This window comes from Chaetodon auriga, chromosome 12, assembly GCF_051107435.1.
Source record: "Chaetodon auriga isolate fChaAug3 chromosome 12, fChaAug3.hap1, whole genome shotgun sequence".
Taxonomy (NCBI): domain Eukaryota; kingdom Metazoa; phylum Chordata; class Actinopteri; order Chaetodontiformes; family Chaetodontidae; genus Chaetodon; species Chaetodon auriga.
Window position 1 is genome coordinate 21,416,666 of NC_135085.1, and position 22,577 is coordinate 21,439,242.

At 44.3% G+C, this 22,577-nt stretch overlaps 1 protein-coding gene across 1 annotated transcript in view; it reads right to left on the reverse strand.

The window, feature by feature from the left end:
• st6galnac5a (ST6 (alpha-N-acetyl-neuraminyl-2,3-beta-galactosyl-1,3)-N-acetylgalactosaminide alpha-2,6-sialyltransferase 5a) overlaps window positions 1-18,452 on the reverse strand; it is a 46,722-nt gene extending 28,270 nt beyond the window's left edge. Inside the window, exons 1-2 of the mRNA XM_076745688.1 lie at window positions 18,304-18,452; window positions 17,238-17,447 (exon numbers count right to left, since the gene is read on the reverse strand). Of these exons, the coding sequence (XP_076601803.1) occupies window positions 17,238-17,447; window positions 18,304-18,318 (225 nt within the window). The 5' untranslated portion in view covers window positions 18,319-18,452. The remainder of the gene's footprint in view (window positions 1-17,237; window positions 17,448-18,303) is intronic.
• Between the last annotated feature and the right edge of the window lie 4,125 nt (window positions 18,453-22,577).

A 22,577-nucleotide genomic window follows, 5' to 3' on the forward strand; every position in this document is an offset into this window, starting at 1 on the left:
GAGTGGGAGACAAAAACATTGATTAGGATAAAGTGTAATAACTAGGAGTAAACAAAACCGTTGTGGTGCAGCTCTGAACGGCAGCTCAAACTTGATGGATAAATTGATGGTTACCTGGTGTCACATAATCATTGGAAATAAAGTGAAATCACACAAAGGTTTAATATCACTTTGGTTTACAACTTTACTCAGAGTGGAGACTTTTATTATTTGTGTTTTTTATCAAGGACGTACGACACTGGTAAAACAATGTTTTCTCTCTCGTGGCTGTGCGACTAATGATTGTCCTCAAGAGTCAAACAGCAGCTTTGATCAACTTCAACGCGTTTCATGTGCAGCAGCAAAAAGGTGAAATCAGCGTTCATCCAGCCGCACCATCTCCGAGGGTACAGTCGCATTAACACCTGCGAATATTCGCTCCGTCTCGCTCGTTTGCACTGAAGCCCACACGACGGACAGACTCGCCGCTGAGCTTCCTGTTTCTGTGTGATGTGCAGACGAATTCACAGCTCACCTTTGTTCCACTTCGACCGTGCACACAGTATTTCCTTAACCAAACTTTCGCCCACACGGAGTCATGAGATAGGAAGGAAGAGAGAGTTCAATTCTAATGCGCAAAAATATGTTTATTTTTTCAGATGTTTCTCGATTCTCAAATATTCTAGTGTAACTTGTCGGCCTTGTTAAAGTGAATTAATCTGACAGGTGGAAATCTTGTGTCGGTGAACCGCTCACAATTTATGACGAGAAGCCTCGGTCTCATATAAAGGAGCCACAAGCAAGTCAAGGTTGGGAACCATTGTTCTCTTCTCGTGTCTACCCACACTGAACCCACCGCCTCCCTCTCGACTCCCTTGTGCTTCCTCCCCAATCAAAAATGCCCTTGTATCCCAAACACCTCTGCAGCTCGTGTGCAGGCCGACTCTGCCCCGCAGGCAGGACTCAGTGTCATTAAACCTTAACTCTCCTCACCGCCTGCACGGAAAGGTGAAAAGAAGAGCGCTGCATCTTGTTTTTGTCTCTTTCCTCCCTGATAAAACACGAACCTCCTCCTCCTCTTCTTCCTCGCCTTGTCTGGTGTAGACGGGCCGAGGAGGAGAACTCTTGCCGTGGGTTTCCATTAGTATGAGCTGCTGGAAAGACCGGACCCAGGCAGCCCGGCATGTCAAGCCAGTGGGAGTGTGGAGAGAATCGGGTTGCGCCTTGTTACAACACACACTCCTTTGCCTTAATTGGCTCCATATCAGCCTGCTAGCTGCTGGTGCAGACTGTACAATGATGCAGCCATTGCTTGTCCCTGTAACCTCCACCCAGATAGAGGAGGAGAGCGACTGCTGTGAGGACCACACAGACACATCCCTGTAGGAACAGCTGCCTTGGCATGAATACAAAAGATGAGGTGCAATTTAGCAGGTCAAAGAATCTCTCTCTCTCCCCTCTTTCTGCTCTGAAATTGCAGCAGGAGGTGGCGAGCGGAGAAGGCAGAGGAGGAAAGAGCCAGGAGGAGACGACAGAGGGACATTAGGAAGGAGAGAGGGAGGGAGGGGAGGGAGGCGTGACAGACAGAGGCGGGCTGAGGAGGGGAGGAAAATGAAAGGCAATCTGATAGATGAAAAAGAGGAGCAAGAAAAAGGAGTGGCTGTCAGAGAAAGAAGCACTTTGGAGACCAAGGAATGTAGGGCAAGGCCTTGAGAGAGACACGGAGGGATTTCAGGGGCATCCTTTGATGAGGGAAAGTTAGAAATGCACTCGCTCGCTTCACAGCTGCCACAGTTGTGACATCTGATAAGGTCGTCATGCAAGCGTGAAGCAAACATCATTAAAACACCTGCAGGATGGCCCTTCCTGAGACACCTGAAGTCAATTCTGTGTCTGGGGAGATTTCACATTTGCAAGCGAGCTCACGGCCGCCGTCGTCATCATCACCGTGCTGGCTATTGATGGGTTGCACTGATATGTTCCCATAATCCTCTCAGATCAGCTGTTGGGGCTGATGGGCATTGTTATCGCCCGGTGCGCCGCGGCGAACAACGACCGAATCGATAACGAGAAGATGATCTTGTTAAGGGAAGTTTAGTGAGCGTGATGACTCGGATGAGACGTCTGAGCGCGAGGTGCGAGCCGCTGCTTCGCCTTCACGTCACGTCCACCCCTCACAGCAAAAATCCCTTTCTACGCTAGATACAGCCATCTGAAAATGAAGCTGAAAGATAAAAGGTGCAGTATAATCCTAGCGTGACGACGAATATATGCATGGGTAGGGACGGCGGGAGGAAATTTGAATATGGCACTCAGTGAACTGTTAACCGTCAAACTCGAGATGACAAGTTTGTTGTGAACAAGGGCAAACAGGCAATTTTCACACCAACGCAAAAACCTCTTCTTCCAGTCCCGAGACTGGCTGTTAAATCTTGGAGTGCGAGTGTAATAAATCCCGTCGAGCTCAATCCCAAAGGAGCAATTACGGTTGTGTTCTCGCAATATAACAACAAGCCCAAGAAAAACAAAAAGAAGACATCAATAATACATCGGCGATACTACAGTCCCAACGTGGGGGAAAGCTCAGCTTCCCTCTGAAAACACTTCCAACACTAAATATTCTAGTTGGAGTGTGTCCATTATGTGCTGGAACTGAGGATAATGAGAGACAGTAACCAAAAAGGGTCTGTGTGGGTGTGTGTGTGTGTGTGTGTGTGTGTGTCAGTGTATAAAACACCAGCTGCCAGTGACAACACTCGTCAAGCAGGAGGGATCTCCTGGGAGGAGGCAGATTTCCTATCGGCAGGCAGGACGCGTGAGTGCGGCTTTCAGTCTCTCTGTGCAGGCTGATGATCTGCAATGTGTCAGTGGTGGAAAGTAGACGATTACATTTACTCATTTTACTCAAGCGCAGTTTTAAAATCACGTGAGCATTTCCATTTTATGCAACTTTATATTTAAAATCTTTATGAAAACAACCAATATTTTTGCTCATGACAAACGTTGAAATCAGTGGATTCTAAAGCGTTTTGCTTGTGGCTCCTTTCCAGAGAGCAGTGTCTGGGTCTTGTCATGTTTCAGTCAATTAGCGTGTGTCCATCCACCCGTTTTATGTTTGCACATACAGAAAAACCTGAGCGAAAACACCAGACATTTGAAAAAATGGGCAAAATAGCACGAAAAAGTCTGACTGAAGATCGATCTGTGGATGTTCATCAATTTAATGACAGAAACAAACAGAAACACGTGTTTTCCGTCAGGTTTTCCTTCATTTGAGGTTTGACTGGAGCTCTTTAACTCCCTCGCCTCACTGTCTCCACCTCTGCTGTGATCTCGTAGCACCCGATCGGAGAATTAGCGCCACCAACTGTTTGTCTCGATGTGCCCAACTTCCAATTTTCCAGCGACTGCAGTGGAAAGCAAACCCAGTTCAAGTTTGCACTACATTTGGAAGGAAACCTGACTAACGAGCTGTTAACTTAAAGTTATTTTCCTCTAAACCTCCCAGATTATACCATTTATAGACTTTAATGAAAGTCAAAGAGGTAAAAGCACAGTGAGCAGGTGTAATTAGAGAAAGGCCCAAAAATTATTACAAGTTCGTGCAGCAGCACTTTATTTTTTCTTCTCGTCTATGATTGTTACTCATTGCGCGACCCCCCCCTCAGATTTATCTTGTGATCTTTTGATGGGGCCTGACTCTGGACTCTGGACTCTGGAGTAGTTGAAATTAGCTCATCCTTGTCCAGAAACAGCTGTAAAATGCTACGCTAACACTGTATACTAACGTACACATTAACCAGCTGCTCATTAGCATGAATATTAGCAGCATATTGGTCCTTATTAGTCATAATAAAGAACTTATTAATGCCTTATTCTGCATGACCATATTCTACTACAGGGCCATTAATAACCTCAATGACCTCCTAACAGGGGCCATTCAAGACAGAGTACTTTGACTTGATACTTTCACTATATTTTACTGATAATTCTTGTGTACTTTTGAAGGCAGATCACTGTGGTATTGATTCTTCTATCCATCCATCTGTCGATTAATCTGCCTATGTAGCATATCTTCCAACAATGACTGTGCAAACTCCAAAGACTCATTAATAATAATAATGATGATGACGATGACAATGATGATGATAATGAGACCCTGAAAAGATAAAACTTCAATTCCCAGTGTGACCAAGTGGAAACTCAGGAGAGCTCGTTTATGAGCCAAAGACTTGAAATGGGAAAACACTAATGAAATGAATCACAGCGCCGCTGTTTATTGCCAAGCTAACGCCTATTCATTCACTTAATGGACACACACCTGATACGCAATAACAGCCAAACTGGTGATTAGGAACATGCGAGTGAATGAGCGTTACAATCACACAGGTTGATCTTCACAATGAGAGGAATAATTCCTTCCAGCAGCTCTGCAGCAGACTCACATCAGTGAACGACTGTTTGGAGGTTGTCGTCTTTTTTTTCGTCCCAGTTTTTCAGCAAGGTGATGAGCCTCATTAGTCTAATCCTGAGTGTGTTCTGCCTACCAGGAACGCGTAAAAACACAAACAATGCACGCACGCATGCTAACAGCCTTCTGTCGGGGAGGTGCTCCCTCACTGTTTTATCCCTTAATGAGCCCTGATCAGCGTTTTTCACGTTAGTGCCTGCTGAAGGAAAGATGAGAGTCACACAGCCGCAGCGGCGAAGGAAGAAAGAGCTCAGATCCTTCGCTTCATGACAAAACCAGCAAAAAATAAGAGAATACATCAGGAAATATCAAAGTAAAGGCTCTCAATTTGCAGACAAATGGCCTGTTGGTGATATATTAGGCCATTGTTAAGAATAATGCATCAAAGCGTGAGCAGCATTTTACAGAACTGAGGTCAAACGAGGACTGGGCAATAAATCCCATTTTATTTCCAATCACGATTCAGATTTCCATCGATTATGAAAACAGGATCGTCGAGATGAAATGATTATTTTGCTGTTTTCCATTTCACAGTGATGCTCTCAGACAGGCCGACTTGGATTTTGATGCACGTCTATCTGTGCTTGTAACGTCCAAAAAACTAAACGTAACAAAGGAGTTTACTCTAGTGGTTCCCATCATGGAGTCTGCTCGCCTCCAACGGGTGACAAGATGAATATTTGAGAGGTTGTGAGAGGATTAACAGTCGTAGGAAAGAAGAAAGACGAACGAATCATTCATTGTTTGGACTTTTCTTGGTGAAATATTGGATCATTTTTCTTTTTTGAGCCTCAAACAAGCATTTAAACGACTTTAGAAGACAACGACTCCATTAACACATCATGGTTTTGTGAAACGTTGACAAACAGCCCCAAAAAGAGATTAATGTGACATTTCAGCGTATTTCTGAGCATTTCTAATGTAAATTCTTCATGTGAAAAGTAACTAGTGAGTCCAGCTGTCGGATAAATGCAGTAAGAAGAGATTTAAAGTAGCATCACATGAAAATACGTGAGTACAGTACAAGTACCTCAGAATAGTGCTTAAGTGCAGTACTTCTGTAGGTGTATTTTACGGCTTTCCGCCTTCACTCAGCCGTCTGCTGCGGCTGTATGTGGAACAGGGCGTTCGCAGCTTTCCAGCTGATTTTAATGCGTGGCAGTCGATACTGTTCCTCTCAGTCATTAGCGAGCATCTGATGCTACCATCATCATCAAGGCTTTCGTTGCATTATTAATGAGATGATGATGGAGGGCGGAATTAACACTGATTACGAGCCGAGGAAATGGAGTCATCTTCAGCTCATAAACAGACAGACCCTCGTCTGCATCGCCGAAACGACTCTCTGCATCTGCAAATTCTATTAGCTTTAGCCAGCTGTCTTTCCGTCACTCTTCTTCGGTGTGAAAATGACAACTATGAGTGTCTGCAGCGTTAAAAACTTATTTTTTTTTTATTCCAAAACTTTCTTTCCAGCTCAGGTTTGATGTTTTGACATTTAACTTTGTTTCAAGCATCAGCCCTGATCTTGAAAGAAATCTGAGTATTCGGGGACGGCGTCTGAACTTCTATTAACCAACGCAGAGCGCTTTGATTTGAAAACCTGAAGGATAACAAGATGCTGAACTCTTAGTTCCATTTGTTTATCTCGACTACAAATAGCTGCAGTTTGAGAGGAGGCAGAGGTTTCAACAGATTACTCGTCTCAAAATAAGTCGCATTCTTTCATGAATGAAAGGTTAATCCCCGCCGGCGTGATCAGAAGGACACACAAGTGCTGTTCCAAGTGATGAATGAGGAAACCGTTCCAGTTTTTATTAAGCTGTTTTGGTGTTGCTGGCAAACAATGCATTTCATTTATTTAATTACAAAAAGTTAGATGAACCTTTTAAAAAGTAACCTGCCTGCTGGCTCCTAATGAACACGGCTCCCACTTGATTTTGAGCTTATTATCTCGGAGAAAACGCATCCATTGATTCTACAAAGAAGCTGTCAGGCTATAATTTAGGCTATTATTTGTTCAGCACACGTCAATTGTGGCGAGCAGGAGCACAGAGGACAGATTAAGGACTCAACAACAATACGGAGGACGTTCTAACATTTTCTGCAGCCATGAAATATCTGTTAAAGCTGTCTGAGGTATGTAGGTTGTAATAAGAACCAGAACTGTGTCAAAGTGTTGTCTTAGTTGTGTTTGTGTGCTCTGACAGTGTATCAAGTATTAAAATTCATAATATTTTTATAGCACATCAAGTAAAAAGTGGAAAAGGTGTTTTTTTTTTTTTTTTTTTTTTTTCCAATACGACCTGCATGTTGAGAGTTTTAGATTTCTCCTGGTTCTGAGGAAACTTTAAACAGAATAACGCTCTGCATTTTCATGAAACCTTTACATGATTTCATTTACAATAAAGCACAGAGGAGATGTAGGAGGTGCAGTATTCCAGACGTCCCTGGTTTCATCAATAAAAATCTCATTGATTTTTTTTCCCATAGACGTTGTTACGTGACTCCCGCTCGGAGCTCGGATCATCGCTAAACTCATCACCGACGGATCATCAGTCCAAAAGATGAACACCTGCTTTTAAAAATACCCGCTTCCTTGATAAAAAGTCCAAAGTAAAACAGATCTTCTTTGCGGGATCTCGGTGACTCCCAAGGTGCATTTCACCAAGAAAGATCTGATCACAGCTGACGCTGTGATCCATCGTTCTCTGAACTCAGAAAAAAAGACGACCTGTGACACGGAAAGTCCTTCAACCCACAAGTCAAAGTGGCAAACTGACGTCCTGACGAAGCAGAATGACCCTTTCATCAATTGTCACTTCCTGTACTTCCTGTTACAGCTTTGCAGTTGGCGTTTCCATTCAGCTGATTGCACTAGACGTCGTGCATGCGGTTCTAGCTCCTACTCCCGTCTCCTTTAAAGTGTCCTAACATGCTTTGAGATTCGGAGAGATGCCACACAAGCATCAGTTTGCTGCAGGCGTCCATGTTGTCCCAAGCAGAAGCTCTGGGACACATTTAGACTGGAAGTCATGAACACGGACTGGGACCTTCTGACCGGATGTCAGCATTAACACTGTGCGACTACAGGTCCAAAGCGTTTTGGATGTGCTGCAGCTCTGAGTCGCACCTCTGCCTTCTTCTCCATGGCAACAGCAGCTGAGGCTTATGGGTAATGTACTATCTAAAGCCGTCCATGATGCCAACACAACTATGTCAAACTATCGGTAATAAAACCTGTGTGGTTGTTAGATTATTCGGGGAGTCCCATGTGTTGAAACACGTGTCGGACCAGCGTCTCGTCACACGTCACATCTGTCTTCTGTTTCTTTAACAGCAGGAAACTGAATCGCGGGCTCTTTTGGCGACAACGCGTTGAGTCAGTGAGGGTTAGACCACATCACCACCATGTGCCTCCCTGCCTAAAATCAATTTAGTCTTACTGTCAATCTTGGAAACATCCACTGTTGACCTACATGTCGGCGTGACCCACTTGCGACTGCTGAGGCGTGTCCACGATCTCAATGAAGTTGAAATCTGAGGTGAACGCCGCGGCGTCTACAGAGCTCCCTCAGCTCTCGAGGATGACTGAGGCGAGAGGTTTCCGCTTTCTTACAGGTGTTCCTTGGACAGTCGTAAAGTGGAGAAATGCTCCAATTTTTCTGACTTTCTGAAGCAAACAAACCAACAGTCACACCTGCTTTCCACAATGATTCACAGGGCGTGGAACAAGCGTGAAAACAGCCAAAGCTGGAAGGACAAATTCTGTCCTCCACACCCTGAAATTACTACCTCCTCTGCTGCGCATGTGGACAGCAGGAGCACAGTAACGCCTCTGCTCTGCAGCACGAGGACAGCGTGCCATCAGAGAAGTGACGGAACAGCCAGGGAACATCACTGCTGACTGATGACTGACTCTTCATTCACCTCCACGCCACGTTTCTGAGTCACAGATGGGATTCATTACACACGGGGAGAGACGGCTCTGCATGTGCGCTACACGTAAATGAAGAATTTTCTTCTGCAGCCTTTTATTGATCTATTGTGCCAACAAAAATATGGCTTTTACTATCTACTGCTCACGATGAGGAGCCTTTTCAAAGGTGACAAAGAGAAGGAAAACCGAGCACAAAGTGTCGCCTTCATGTCAAACAAAGATAATATGGCTGCCTCAATCAGCCTCAGGCCACTGTTCGCTGTAAATAACCCCACGTTTAATGGAGATGGGGTTATATTGTTATTGCACAGGATTTCATTCCTCATACAGCTGAGACTGTAGTTATAAAACCATGAATGCTTGCAAGTCGTTAACATGAGAATCTTTCCCATCTCTGCCATCCATCCCAACATAAATGCTGCATCAGGCCCCACTTTCACTCTTCACTCAAAGCTCCATATCCTTTAATACTCCTTCATGCATACACCTCTGTAAACCAGACTACAAATCTGATTCCAATTTGTCTTGGTTTTCCTGGGCGGGGTGGTGGTAATTCACCTGATTACAAACTTTTAGCAGTTTAGGTACAATAACTTGACAGAAAAACGCATGGATCACCCTCGAGAGAAAGGTTTTTCTTGTTTTTACTGGCTCACATAAAAGGCGACAGCAGCATGGCACGCCTAAGGGAGAAAGGCGCCTGGTTTCAGGGTGATTCAGCTGATATCATCACGGGCTACTTCTGAAGTGTCTTACCGACATTGTAAATATTATGTATGCATCTTGAAGAGACAGATGCCGAGGTGGTTTGAGCAATCAGATTTCAGTAAGTTTCAGGTGCGTCTTGGACACATTTACACTTTTTGAGATCTGATTGCTATTCGATCTACACAAGATGAACAAAAAAGGCAGCGAATAAATGGGGTATTAGTAATGCTGTCGGGCCATTGTGAGCCTCCAGAGCAGCTTAAATGCTCCTTGGCATAGATTCAATAAGTCTCTGAAAACCATTCCTCCAAAGCATATTCCCTCATTTGGTGTTTTGATGATAGTGGGCAAGAGTGCTGTCTACCATGTCACATTACAATTTCCCATAGGTGTTCAACTGGGTTGAGATCTGGTGACTCACATGATTTTCATACTCATTAAAGCCATCAGTGAGTCCTCATTCCCTCTGTGGAAGAATGTGCATTTGCTCCGACACTCATTTATTCAGATTTTTGCTTTGTTTCAGGTTTCGATGTACAATTTGACTTTTCCAGCACCGGGGGGCGAGGCATCATCTGACACTGCTGTGAGGAGAGCGCAGACTGTCTGCTGCATCTGTTTCACACTACAGAGATTCGTGGTCCCATGAAAGACCCTGCTGTTGATATAACCTGAATTAATGTGGAGTCCCTCCAGCACAGAAGAAAGAAAAGGAGGCGGAAGCAGCTCGGTATGAGCCCAGGAAAAATGCTTACTCCTCAACAGCACTGAAGGTGCAATCAGTAGGCTCGTCGGCGCGAGAGTGGAACCAAAGAAAATTCAACTGAACAGCCATGACAATGTCTCCTCAATGGAGGGGGGGGTGACGGGACATACATCAAAGTCCGCTCAGTAATTGGGACTGTTTCGACTGAAGGCAGACATCGCGGCAGAGGCAACAATTTAACGTCAGATCAGCAAAACACTACAGGAGGCTGTTTCTCTCTTCATGGCTCTCTGGTGCTCAATGTCGAGGTTTCCTCCACATTTTTGGCATTTCTTGTGTCACTTTGCCAATTTTAATACAGTCCTGCTCCTTCGCTCCATTTTTGGCCAAGAAGTTCACTGTTTTGGCAAACCCGAGGTGTGTAATTAATAATCCCGGTAGACAATATGTTTCTAATGTGGAAGGCTCATGACATACAGAGGGATATTATGCCAAAATACAACTAACAGTTTCATCATTCCTCCCTCCCACCACAGAGGACACGCTCATTAATCAAGCCTAAAGAGCTGAGTAATGTAGCCGGCCTTGTGTGTCTGCCCAGCCAGAGGAAGGAAAAGCAAAGAAATTTGGTTTTATTGCAGCGCTTCCTGCCAGCCGTCTCTTTGCATTCGCTCTTAACGACGGCGAAGGGCGGCCTATCATCTATCTCCCGATGCTGTGCCAAAAGGTATCATCCATTTATCATATTTTAACCTTTTCAGAGTCTTCACAGGTCTCTCGGGGGCCAAACAAGGAGCGCGTTCCACGGGCTACAGTTTACCAAGCACCAAAGGTTAAAACATGGAGAAGCATGAAATCACCATTCAGCTCAAGACACACGCCTCAAGAAGTTTACCTCCACTTCCTTTATGTTGAAAACATATGACTTCACCAACGATTCCCTAACCACAGAATGCCAAAAGGCACCAAGAGTGAGATTACTCCGTCGAGGGAATGCTTATCAAGACTCGGAGCTCCCTCCCCCTCCCACTCCTCATCCGTAATTGCTTTCCAGGCCTGCACTGGAAAGAGCCTGAAGCTGTGTTATGTTTGGCGGGAGCAGAATGCACTGGAGATAAGTTGAAATCCAAGACTATGCCCCAATTGGGACCACTGTGGCATAACGAAACCATGATTCTCTTCTTTTCAGTCAAAACGGAACACTTTTTATTATTCTAACAAGGTTTCTGCATAAAAATAGTGGTTATCTGTTGCTAATGTTTGGTGCAATTCACGCTGTAATTTAAAACTCCAAACGGTACAAAACACAAAGACAGAGCTCACACACACACACACATGCACGAGTTCATGCACACACACACAGACAGACCTGCAGACAAACACTGTTAGTTAGCATAAAACGACTACAGAGTCCTTGGCCATAACGGCCTAATTGGGGAGTTTTCTGTCTCGCTATGCAGCTGGCTGATTGCTTAGCAAATCCTAATGAACGGTGAAAAATGGCTTTGTTGCTCAGAGAAAACCACAGAAGATGCGGCTGCCTGAGATGAAATATTAAACATCTCACTTCTCCAGCTGTCACGAAAGCTGTGGTAAGGAGAAGGATGCCTTGTCATGTCTCCTTGGCACAGATGGCTTGGCTCTCCTTAGCTCATGCCTTCAGGCAAAGTGTACCTACACAGGGAGTATTTCCGGGCCAGATATGTCTAAAAACGAGTGTGTCCAGAGTTTCTGCTTTGTAGATTTCTTGTGCCATCTCAGCGGGATTGTCTGCAGCTGCGCAACAGTTTCTGGCATTTCTCTCCAATGTGAGCGGTGTGGCTGCAGTGGGTCTACTGGTTGGGTTGGTCAGTCAGTTTAAAACTTTGATCCACATTAAACTATCTGAACAGATCCGACTGAATGGACTGCAGAGAAATATGGGACAAACATCATTCTTCCCATAGGATGCATGTGATCATAGCGCCACCAGCTGACCAAACATCCAATGACTAGACTGGAACAGAACTGAATCCAGACGTGCAACATACCATAAAGCTGCCATTTGTCTTCTCAAGCGAAATGTCTGAACAGCTATTGGATGGTGCTAATTAGCATGCTAAACAATAGCATCAGTATTTTAGCGCTGTAGGAAGGAAGAAGACTATGGAATCAAAAGACAAAATCTCTGCTTCTGCATCTTCACTTTGATCCTAAACTGTCCAACAATCTTATAGGACAGAGGTCCTCAAATACATTCGTCCAAGTGCAGCAATTTTCCAAGCAGACGCTGCGTGGATGGACTTTCAAACAAAAATAAATAAATAAATACAAAAATTAGGCCTTTCATTTAATATTTTCACTTTCTTACAAAGTGATGTTTTTATGAGTCTACATCAGCGTGAACAGACTTAAAAAACATGGAAATCCATAATGATAACTAGATACATAACTAGAAAATGCTCTCAGATGTCCCCCAAGAAGGCTGTCAGTGCTCAGTATGTGTTTAACCACCAATGAATGAGTCCTTATCTCAATAATAAACTGTCACCTCTTACACTCAATAGACAAACTCAGTGATTCTCCGACAGCTCTGGAGTCGCCTCCTGTAGTCCAGCCAGTGCGCTGCCGTCGGCTCCAGGGAGCGTCCAGCCTGGGAGCTGAGCCCTTTGATGGTGGGTCCGCAGAGCAGAGAGGAAGGAGCTGGAGAATAATCTGATTCTGACTCTTGAACTATGAATTATGGACTTTTTGGCTCATTGGCACAATCAGTGTCAGGGCGGACCGCGCCTCCTCAGCTGGTGAGTCACGTTAGATGTGCTGAGTTTGTTAATATTCTGCGAGCCGGATGGGAAGCTTTAGCGGGCTGGATGTGGTCCGTGAGCTGCCGGTTAAGAGTGACTATTATAGGTGTTTAATGCTAAACGTGTGATGCACAGTCTCACAGACAGGCTGCAGACTCTTCGCCTTCTTTCCAACAGTTTGACTTTTAATCGCATGAAAACATCTGGTGTCTCGTTAGACAGGGAAAGTCATCCCGGTTCATCCTTTTCTAGCGTGCCATCAGGGCGCGCCTCGTGTTTGATAAGCCTCCTCGCGCGTCTCCACCTAAATCTCCTCCATTACTTGGCCTCCACCTGTCTCCAGGATATCAGTTAGAAAGCTGCACGATGCCGGTGTCAGAGAGGCAATCAGAGGGAGATGGTTTCACCGTCTCGTCCTCCCATCTCCACTGAGAGACATGCGAGAGTGGTTTCCTGTCCTCCTCCTCCTCCTCCTCCTTCTCCTCACTGACAAAATAAAACGGAGGATACTGCTAGAAGAAAGGAAACCCCTTGGGATTTCACTCTCTATCTTTCGCTTACGTGTCGGTTTCTGCCTCCTTCTTCACTCTCTTGTCTCATTCTCTCAGGCTGAACCTTTCCCGGGTCCTATATTCTCTTTTATCGTTGTCTCCGTCCTTACCCTTTCCTGGTTTTGTCCTCTTCTCTCATTCTCTTTGCCCTTGCTCTACAAGAGTTTCTCCTCCCTTTCATCTCTTTTCCAACTTTCTTTCTTTGCTTCCTTATCTCGTCCCTCTCCTCCAGTCTTCACAGCACATGTCCAGGCCAACCAATGCAGCTGCATAGCTAGAAATAAAATAGCCTTCACTCTGACCTAAATCAAACATGTTGCATTGAAAAGATACAAGGATTTAAATGGATCTCAGATGCAAACGTAAAAAATATCCTAAAATGTTGGTTGTTACCCCAGTGAGGAGGAAGAAAAATTCAATGTTCTGTCAAATGTTTTGGCATCTTGGCCAAAAGTCTGCAGAAAACTTGGAGGCTTCAAAATGTTTTCTGGGATGTGATGAGTTTAATACTCTGGTGGAAGATAAAGTGAAACGGTCAAAGGCTGACTGGCACTGCACCCTGTGTGCCAGGCAGCTGATATCTTGGAAAGATCAATAAAGCAGAGAGGTCAGCAAGCAAAGATGAAGAAGACAAATGTTCATGTCGGAGTATTTCTTCCGAACACTGATCATTCAGCGCTGCAGGAGAACAAATGTGAGGCAAGGGCAACAACTTCTCCACTTCTCGATATATCCAGAGGAAGCTCATCCATGCTGTCAAAGTATTGGAGGCTGTGCAGCATTATGCACTACCACATGCTGTAGTAGCAAAGTGCATTCAAATCATAAAGTATTGATTACAGCTTGCAGTAGCAGAATGTGAAGGGTGACATAATACCAGGTTTGAAGAAGTATAAATGATGTTCAGTGGAGCCGTGGCCCTAATTGATGTCCCTTGTCACCAAAATGTCAATAAGTTTATTGCCAAGAGAAAAAATAAATTGGTGGTTTACTTATGATGCTCGGCTGCCTCCGCCAGAGGGGGAAAATCAATTCTCATCCATAGCTGGGTTTACTGACGCGTTACAGACAAATCTTCATCAAATCAAAACATACATGGTCACTGAATATTGGCATTTCAGGCAGTGAGAGAAAAAAGATGTTGCTGCTGCTGCTGCGAGTCCCATCAGCTGTCTTAAAATATGACTGACTCATTTGAGCTGGACTTCTGAGAGGACTGCGTGACTTCGCTGTGGAATAATTCTGACTCCAGGACCAAAAGCTAAACAGCCTCTGGCGTATTGAGCGCAACTCTTGACAAATATTAACTGGGTTTAACGTTCGGTACCGTACAAGGTCCATCATCCACATCCCGCCTATAAACAGAGTCACACATTACAAGTTCACACTCTTAGATGAAAATGCTGTTTTTAGGCACGGCTCCTATCGGTTGTGATAAAAATCATACCAACTAAATTACTGCGATCTGGGGACAGCAAACCACACTGCACACAGCTCTACAATAGAGTCCATTAATGCAGCTCCAGTGACAAACAGCCTGTGCAAAAACCTCAGATTAAACCAATTATCTAACCCAAATTATCTAGAAATGAAAACAAAGATGAATGCATGTGAAGCGTTTGTTATAACCGTCCATTCTGCATTCACAGGATGTCTTCCCAGGGCCCTAAAGCGCTGAAACGGATGCAGACGTGGTCAGCCGACGCTCATGCATTTTCTGTTTATGCTCCTTTGTCTGCATCAGGAGACGTGTTCACGCATAGTCGTCGGCACAGACTGGGGACTCATTTCAAAGCACATGCGAGACGGTCCATGTGGACAGGAAGTAACACTCAAGCCTTAACCCTCACAGCGAACCCAAGAACTAGAACTCAAACAGCACTTAGAGAACTGAGAACAGGAATAAACACCCTCCTTCAGGTAGATAAGAGTACAGGAGCAGAGAGTTCAGTACAAGTCAACGCTGAATCAGGCAGCTTCGATAATAATTGCTCACTTTTGTTGCCATGTCATTTGAAAAATTATTGGTAAGCTGTGGTTCGTCCACAGTGTGTTTAATTGTCTGACCGCCCGATGCACTCTGTAACAGTGACGTCACCAAAGCCCCTGAGTGCAGTGTTAGAGTCATGCTGGTGTTTAATTAATGATTAAACCAGGGCAAAAACAACAAACATAAGATGGACATAACATGTTTGTCTGTACATCCCCCCTGATGTTCCTCATGTGTGTCATATGTGAAGAACTGCACACACAAAAGCTCTGTGCATTTCCCCCAGAGCTGAGTGACTCAAAAGGAAACTTCTGTGGAGGCAGCGTTTCTCCTGAGTAAACTCCACCAGCTGAACTTTTCACAGTCACCGACATTAGAGCTTTCCACACTCGCTGGTTTCTGCACCGCCGAGATTTCTTTTAATGAATAATAGTTCCACCTTCTGTTGCCAACCTGCATTACTTTGTCACAAGATTAAGAGACTCGTCAGAGGCCCTGGTGTTTAATTTAGAAAAACCTCATTTACCAAGCAGGCTACGTTCAGGAACAATGTGTTGACTTCCAAATCTGTCCTGCTGATGTATGTTCATGTTGTGTCTCTCATGCTCACTGCAATGGTCTCTTCTAAGAGCAGGCAGGAGGCTCGCAAATGACTCATATTTAAAACGTTTCTCAGCTGCCAACACGCACTTTCCTCGAAACGGAGATGGCAGCACTGATGAGGCCTGCCATGGATGGATTAATGAACGGGCCTATCGAACACAAGCCGAGAGGCGCCTGACCCCTCGAGCCCCCGGGAAGCACCTGTGATCGAAGTGACTGTTAACATTTTTCGATCAAGTGGCTACAAAGAGACACAAAACTACTACAAACTGCTGCAAAATGACAACAGAGAAACACAGAGCGACTACAAAGACATACAAAATGCCTTTGAGAGACGTGAAACAACTACAAAGAGACACAAATCAACTACAAAAAGAGGCAAAACAACTACAAAGAGATGCGAAAACAACTCCAGAGAGACACAAAATGAGTCCAGAGGGATACAAAGCGATCACATGGACAAAGGCTTCTCTGCACATTTCCAGCAACACGCATCTGAATCAGGTGCTTCTCAACTCAAAAACTGCAAACTGCAGAGGGGGAAGAGGGGCTGGAGCACACGGATAGATCTGATTTGCAGCCTTTAATTTTGTAAACGCTTCGACACTGCTGTGTGTTAAGAGTCAAACGTTCGTCTGTTTGCATAATTAAAGCCTGTCAATCACCGTGCTCCAGTCCCTTTTCCATCGGAAACACAAACAGGTTTTGTGTCCCTTCCAGTCTGGGTGTCTTACAGGACGCTCGGGGAGCCTTTTACAGAGACCCATTGTCTCATAATCTGCCGAATCCAGCCAAAACCATTTCTCTAAATTGTAAGCATCTTAAATCCAGTGGTTGGAGAACTGTTGCATCCATCATTTGGCTGGGTGGTGCAAACCGCCTCACACACCGCCCAACAGCCCATCAACCTGATTGCCTGCAGAGAAGCATGCTGTCTTGTATGTTTCCTAAAAAAAAGCCTTTACAAGGTGATTAGGTCTGCTTTACTTGCAGCGCCTTTCTCTCCCCAGTACTCACATTGATTGTTTTCTCCTGGCATGGTAAATAGATGGAAGTCAATACACCCCTACAGTGACGTCAGGGTTCACCTAGCTGCAGGTCTCCCAGGCTTATCAATTAGAGCGTAAGAATGCAGCCAAGGATTTCATTTCTAGCCTAAGCTGTTATTAGTAACGACAGGTGGGTATTGAGTGTGGCGCAACACTGTGCTGGAGAAAATTGTGATAAATGACGAGGGGGAGGCTCCCCTCTCTAAAGAGCTGAGCAGATAGATGACTGCTGGTCATTAGACAGGAGGAAAGGTGTGTGTGTGTGTGTGTGTGTGTGTGTGTGTGTGTGTGTGTGTCAGGAGGGAACAGTGAAGATGCAGTGCAGAAACGGCTTTCACATGAAAGAAAGTAGAACTGGTTTTGGTGCCTACTTTGCAACGCATTAGCCACACATTTGAAACCACTCACCCGCGCCTTCCGCGCGTTGAGGGAGACGCACACAGTCACATCTGTTTACCTTATGGTCGATGATGCCGCTGTATCCCTGGAGGACCGGGGGGTGAGGCTTGGCCACCCTGGCGGAGGCTTCGGTGGGCCGCCGCAGCTGTTCATGCTGTCGAATGTGCGTGTCGTTAGCGTCCCTGGAAGCGCCGTTGAAGCTGCCGTTGTACACGAGGAACAAGCTGGCGCACAGGAGAAGCACGAGAAGCACCGCAACCCCATGGCGCTGACACAAAGACACAAGCAGATGCTGACAAATTAGCCCTGTTGCACTGGACTGAGTTTAGACTGAGCGCAAAGACTTACTGAGAGGCGAGAGGCAGCCTCCTCTGCGCACTGACACCACCACCACCACCCTCAGCTGCTCCGTCAATAAACACTCCAACTTCCTGTAATTCACGTCACGTGCCACCAAAACTTAAAAAAAAAAAAAAAAAAAAAAAAAGCTCTTATCGATTTCATTTAAGGGCACAGGCCTGATCGTGACATTGACAGGGTGCCAGGCTGTTAATGAAGAGCTTCACTTACTTTGCATTTTAACGCTCAGGTGCGTTCAGGTGCACATCTGCAGACGTCAATGAACGCCGAAAGCTACAAAAAAAAAGTTGAAGTTCATTTTGATATCCTGACCTTGCGCGTGCTTCAGTCTGAGCTGCCACCTTTAAAAATCCATATTATACTACAGCTGCAGGAGATAAGCAGCTCGTGGCACTTTGATTTGTTTCGTGGCACTCACACAAGGACTGTAGGATGAGAGGATCTCTTTCTTCCCACAGCATTAACACAAGTAACATTAAAGGCATCAAATTTCATGCACTTTTTAAATATGTGCATCTGAAACGCAGGAAAAACAAACACCCAGCGCGCTGTGGTCCACGCTGTAGTGTTTATTCTAAGAAAAAGCAGCAGCTTAGTGCCAAACAGAGCGCACAGCTGGATGTCCATTGTTCAGATCCTAATCTTTTGATCCGACTGAGTACACACAGCAGCGTTATGGCGTTTGGAGCGCACTTCGCAGAACAATGCTGGTTTAAAAGCGAGCACAAACAGTTGCCTGTAGGCTACATGGCAGAGACCTTTACCATAGGTGTCTTCATGTTGCGGCGCGCTGTCTTATCGCGGCTCAGTGCGTCTGGCTCCACTTTCTCTCATGGTCCAGCGGCATCTCCTCGCGTCCCGGATCCGCTCCAGTCTGTCCGCGCTGTGCCAGCCCGCCTGCCGCTGCCTGTGTGTCTTCAGACCGGAGCCCAGGCGCAATTCATACTGTGGAGACCGAGGCGACAGATGTTCACTATTGCACCTCTGCTGGGTCTTAAAACCCCCCGAGTTTGAGGGGCTGACGAGCGGAGGCGCGCCGCAGTTAATTAAAGACACTACCTGCAAGAGGGTGATAAGGCCGTTTTGTTTAATGGTTATTTCCTGCTGAGCAATATTTGATGGAAATCTCGGCTCGGATTACTCTGGAGTACAGTGAACACACGCCGTGTCATCTTTTAACGCGCGCTGCATGAAATATGAGGTGGATTATGAATGCAAGAGAAGTTAGTGATCATGTCCGGAACAGCGCACAATCAGCGGAATGTAACTGGGTGTAAGTACTGTACTGCAGTACAAATCTGATGTACTTGAACTTAACTTAAGTAGGGTGTTTCAGTTTCATGCGACTTTATGTCAGAGGGAAATACTGCACTTTGTACTCCACTGCAGTTATTTGACAGCTGTAGTTAGATTATCCTTAGAAAGCAGGAGACTGCCTGATAGTTTCACTAATAACACAAAGTAAAATGTACCAAAATGTGTGACTATGGCATAACACTCACTGCATGGAGTCAGGCAGTGATAATGTGTGTACATCTTGATAGTAATACTTGTGTATTTTTACTTAAGTAACGTTTCTTGTAGTGCAGTATTTTTTGAATTGGGGCAGTCTTACTCATTTTAAATGTTGTTAATGCATCAGGACACTCATCTAACATCAGTTTAGGAGCTTTTTCCTCCTACTTTTATCCATTTTTTGTCAAGGTTTGCTTGCTTGCAGCACTGAAACCCCCACAACCTAAAAACCACTGAGGTATAATAAGCTGATATCTTTTCATTTTTATAATTCTTCCTTTTTGTGCAATACGCATTCTTAATAGCAAAGCTTTTATTTCCTTTTTTGAGCTGAGCTGACTTATCGGCAGCTCCATTAGCCTTAAAATGAGCCTCCACAGTAAATTACCTGAACAAACATCCTGGACTTCAATTTGAAATAATTCTCCGTGTTGGATCATCATGATTGCAGCATGAAGCTCTGGTGCTGAGTCTGTCGTTGTTGGTTTCTGGTGCACGCACGTCCACGCTGTGAGTCTGTCTGTGTGTGCTGTAGTCCACAGCGTCTGTGTATTAAAGCCCTCTATATGTGCCCATGTAGCACAATGAATCTGTGTGATGTCCTGAAAGCCACTTGTTTTATGTTTCAAGCAGTGGGAACAACAGCTTTGCATAAATATTAATAACCTTTAAACAGGCTACAGAACTCTTTTCAAAACAAAGTTCAAAGGGCTTCACTGAGCTGCAGAGACGGAAAACTAGCAAACCAAAAAACACCAAGTCATGAGGTCTGCTTGTGTGTGTTTTTAAGGATATGTATGTATGTAGATATATTCATTATACAGTAGCTGGTGACTGCTTTACAGGTCCGTAACTTCCTTATAATGTCCAGAAAGCTCGAAATATAAATGTAATTTGGCATGAATTACTGGAAAAGAAGAGTTGTGTTTTCTTTATTCTACTTAGTTGAGTTTAAAATTAGCTGTTTTCCAGAGGAAGGTCCTTCAAAGAATTTTACAAGTACCAAAGTAAAATGTAATAATCAATCATTTAATACTGTAAATTTTCATACATGTTGAACTGCCTGTTTGCCCGTAGACACATTTTTGCATGTGAAATGCATTTTGCACACCTGCTGCAGACTGACGAAAAGAGTGAAATGATTCTTTTCAGGACACTTTCCAGGAACTTATTGGAAAATATTATCAATTTATATACTAGCTGGATGAATCGTTAGCAATTGATCATATTTTACAACAAAGGAGGTTCTAGTGATGCACAGTTACCATTTCTGTATTAGTAATACAAAGAGGAACTCAAACATACATGCACTAATATACACACGTATACACATTCATTCATTTTGGTATAGAAAAACATATGTGTACATAGACATACATTTTTAACCTTGTAGAAAAACGTCCTTGGTTAAAGGAAATGCAGTAAATAGAAACATGAAATAACCCTTAAGAAAAAGAGAGAATAACGAAAATGAAGCAAAACATTTCAATGAAGGCACGGAAGGAGCTGCTCACAGAGGAGGTCAGACTGAGAGTTATTAAGACGATGTGTGGATGTTTGCCGAAGATGTTCAGCACAGGACTTGAACAGCGACCAACAAAATGTTAAAAACAATGATGTCAAAGTTGGACCAGCGTAACACTGAGGCTAAAAGCAGCAGAAATACAGTCACGTCCTGTAGATTCAGTCAGAGGAGAGCGACTTCTCACTCGGTCAGTGTGAATGGAGGATACATCTTTTTAAACAGATGACACAAAAGCAGCTTCCACCTTTACAAAGTCAGCAACGGATGCAAAAATGTAATGTGGAAATTATTTCCTGCTCATAAACGAAGAAATGGAAAAAATAAAAGTATGAAAGAAATTGTTAGTACAAAAAGTCACAACAGGAGAAAAGAGAAGCTCAAACTGCAGTGAGAGAAAACTGAGGAGAAAAAGATTAAAAATTCTGGAGCAGAGAAAACAAAGTTAGTTGCAAAAGCATCAATTAAAGGCCAATGAAAAGACTACAACTAACAAAGCATCTCAGCACTGATTCTTCCCACTGAAGACTTAAATCTTTAAAGCTGCTATAATCAATATTTTTATATTAACAATGGATCAAATCTCTTTGTGTTACGTGAACGAGGATGCATGCAGAGAAGAGCCCACGGAGACTCATCACCACACTCTGCCGCTCCCTCAGCTCTGCTCAGCATTTCAGAGTCTCTTAACTCATTGTTTTGGTTTCACTGCCCCCTGATGTGACCGTTTTGGTTCCAGAAGCAGCTGCTGAAAGCCTCTTAAAACCCACAGTACAACAAACGGCAGACAGACACGACGAGAGAGCAGCCGGTGAAGAAGAGGAACATCCAGCAGCTAAAGAGACAAACACTTTACCATCAATGAGAGCAAATCAAGGCCAGACGGTGAGCGCTGGACTCCAACGATCAAAGTTCATCAGGTGGACAGAGATATGACTCCAAATGAAGGATGAAGTCACTCCTCACCAGCTGGACGTGTCAGCAAGCAACTGTTCACTAACACATTTGTCTTATCAACTTTATAAGGTGATAATGTCAGTGTTGAGGTTACAGCTTGTTTCTGCTGCCCCCAAGTGGCCAAAAAGTCAGTTGACGCAGGCTTAAAAACAGATCACAAAGATATGGTTTGATTTCTTTTAAAAAGGCTCAAACCTCTGATTTCATTCAACAACAATGGTTTTAAAAAAACAATAGTATAGCAAATAGTTTGCACTGACCGCAGGCAGGTGGATGAAGTACTGAGATCCTTTACTCCAGGAAAAATACTCTTTTACAAGGAAAAGTCCTTTTATGAAAATAGTAGGATAACAGCTGTCAGATGAAGGTAGTGAAATATAAAGTACAAAATGAAAAGAGAAGTACATGTACCTCAAATTTGTACTTAAGTACACTTAGTTAGCTTGGCTTGGGACATTATTTAGGTGCCATTTCTTCAGTGTGGATGTAATTGTTGGGGATCCTGTTTGTGGGATTGACTCAAAATAAACACTGCTAATGGACGAACATGTCCCCCAGTGCGACAGCGTGGACAACAATGGAAGTCTATGGCTCACAGGAATGAGCTGTATCAGTAAAGGACACAGAATATCTACAGACTTATCCTTTAAAGGGTTTGTTTAATGACATCATCTCCTCGGGTCAGCGTCACTACAGCCTCCACGCTCTAATCCACCACACAATGGACAGCTACACCACATATAACAATGCATTAAATCTGGAGCGGAGCTGCCGCACGTCTCGCCCCCATTTGCCAGTGATTGTGTTTAATCTGCTTATGAAAAAAAAAACAGGTCCTCATGGGAGACACAAGGGAGACTTCCCAGAAGCAATAATCCACATCAGTGTCGCCATCACAGTCACGGGGGAATAATGTGCGATAACACAGCGGAAGGTTGGAAAGCTCAGCAACAACAACAACAACAACCACAACACATCAGAAAACAGTCTCAAAGGAAGGCAGCCTTTGAAGTGTGCACTTACTGAAGGGCAGCGAAAGGGCAC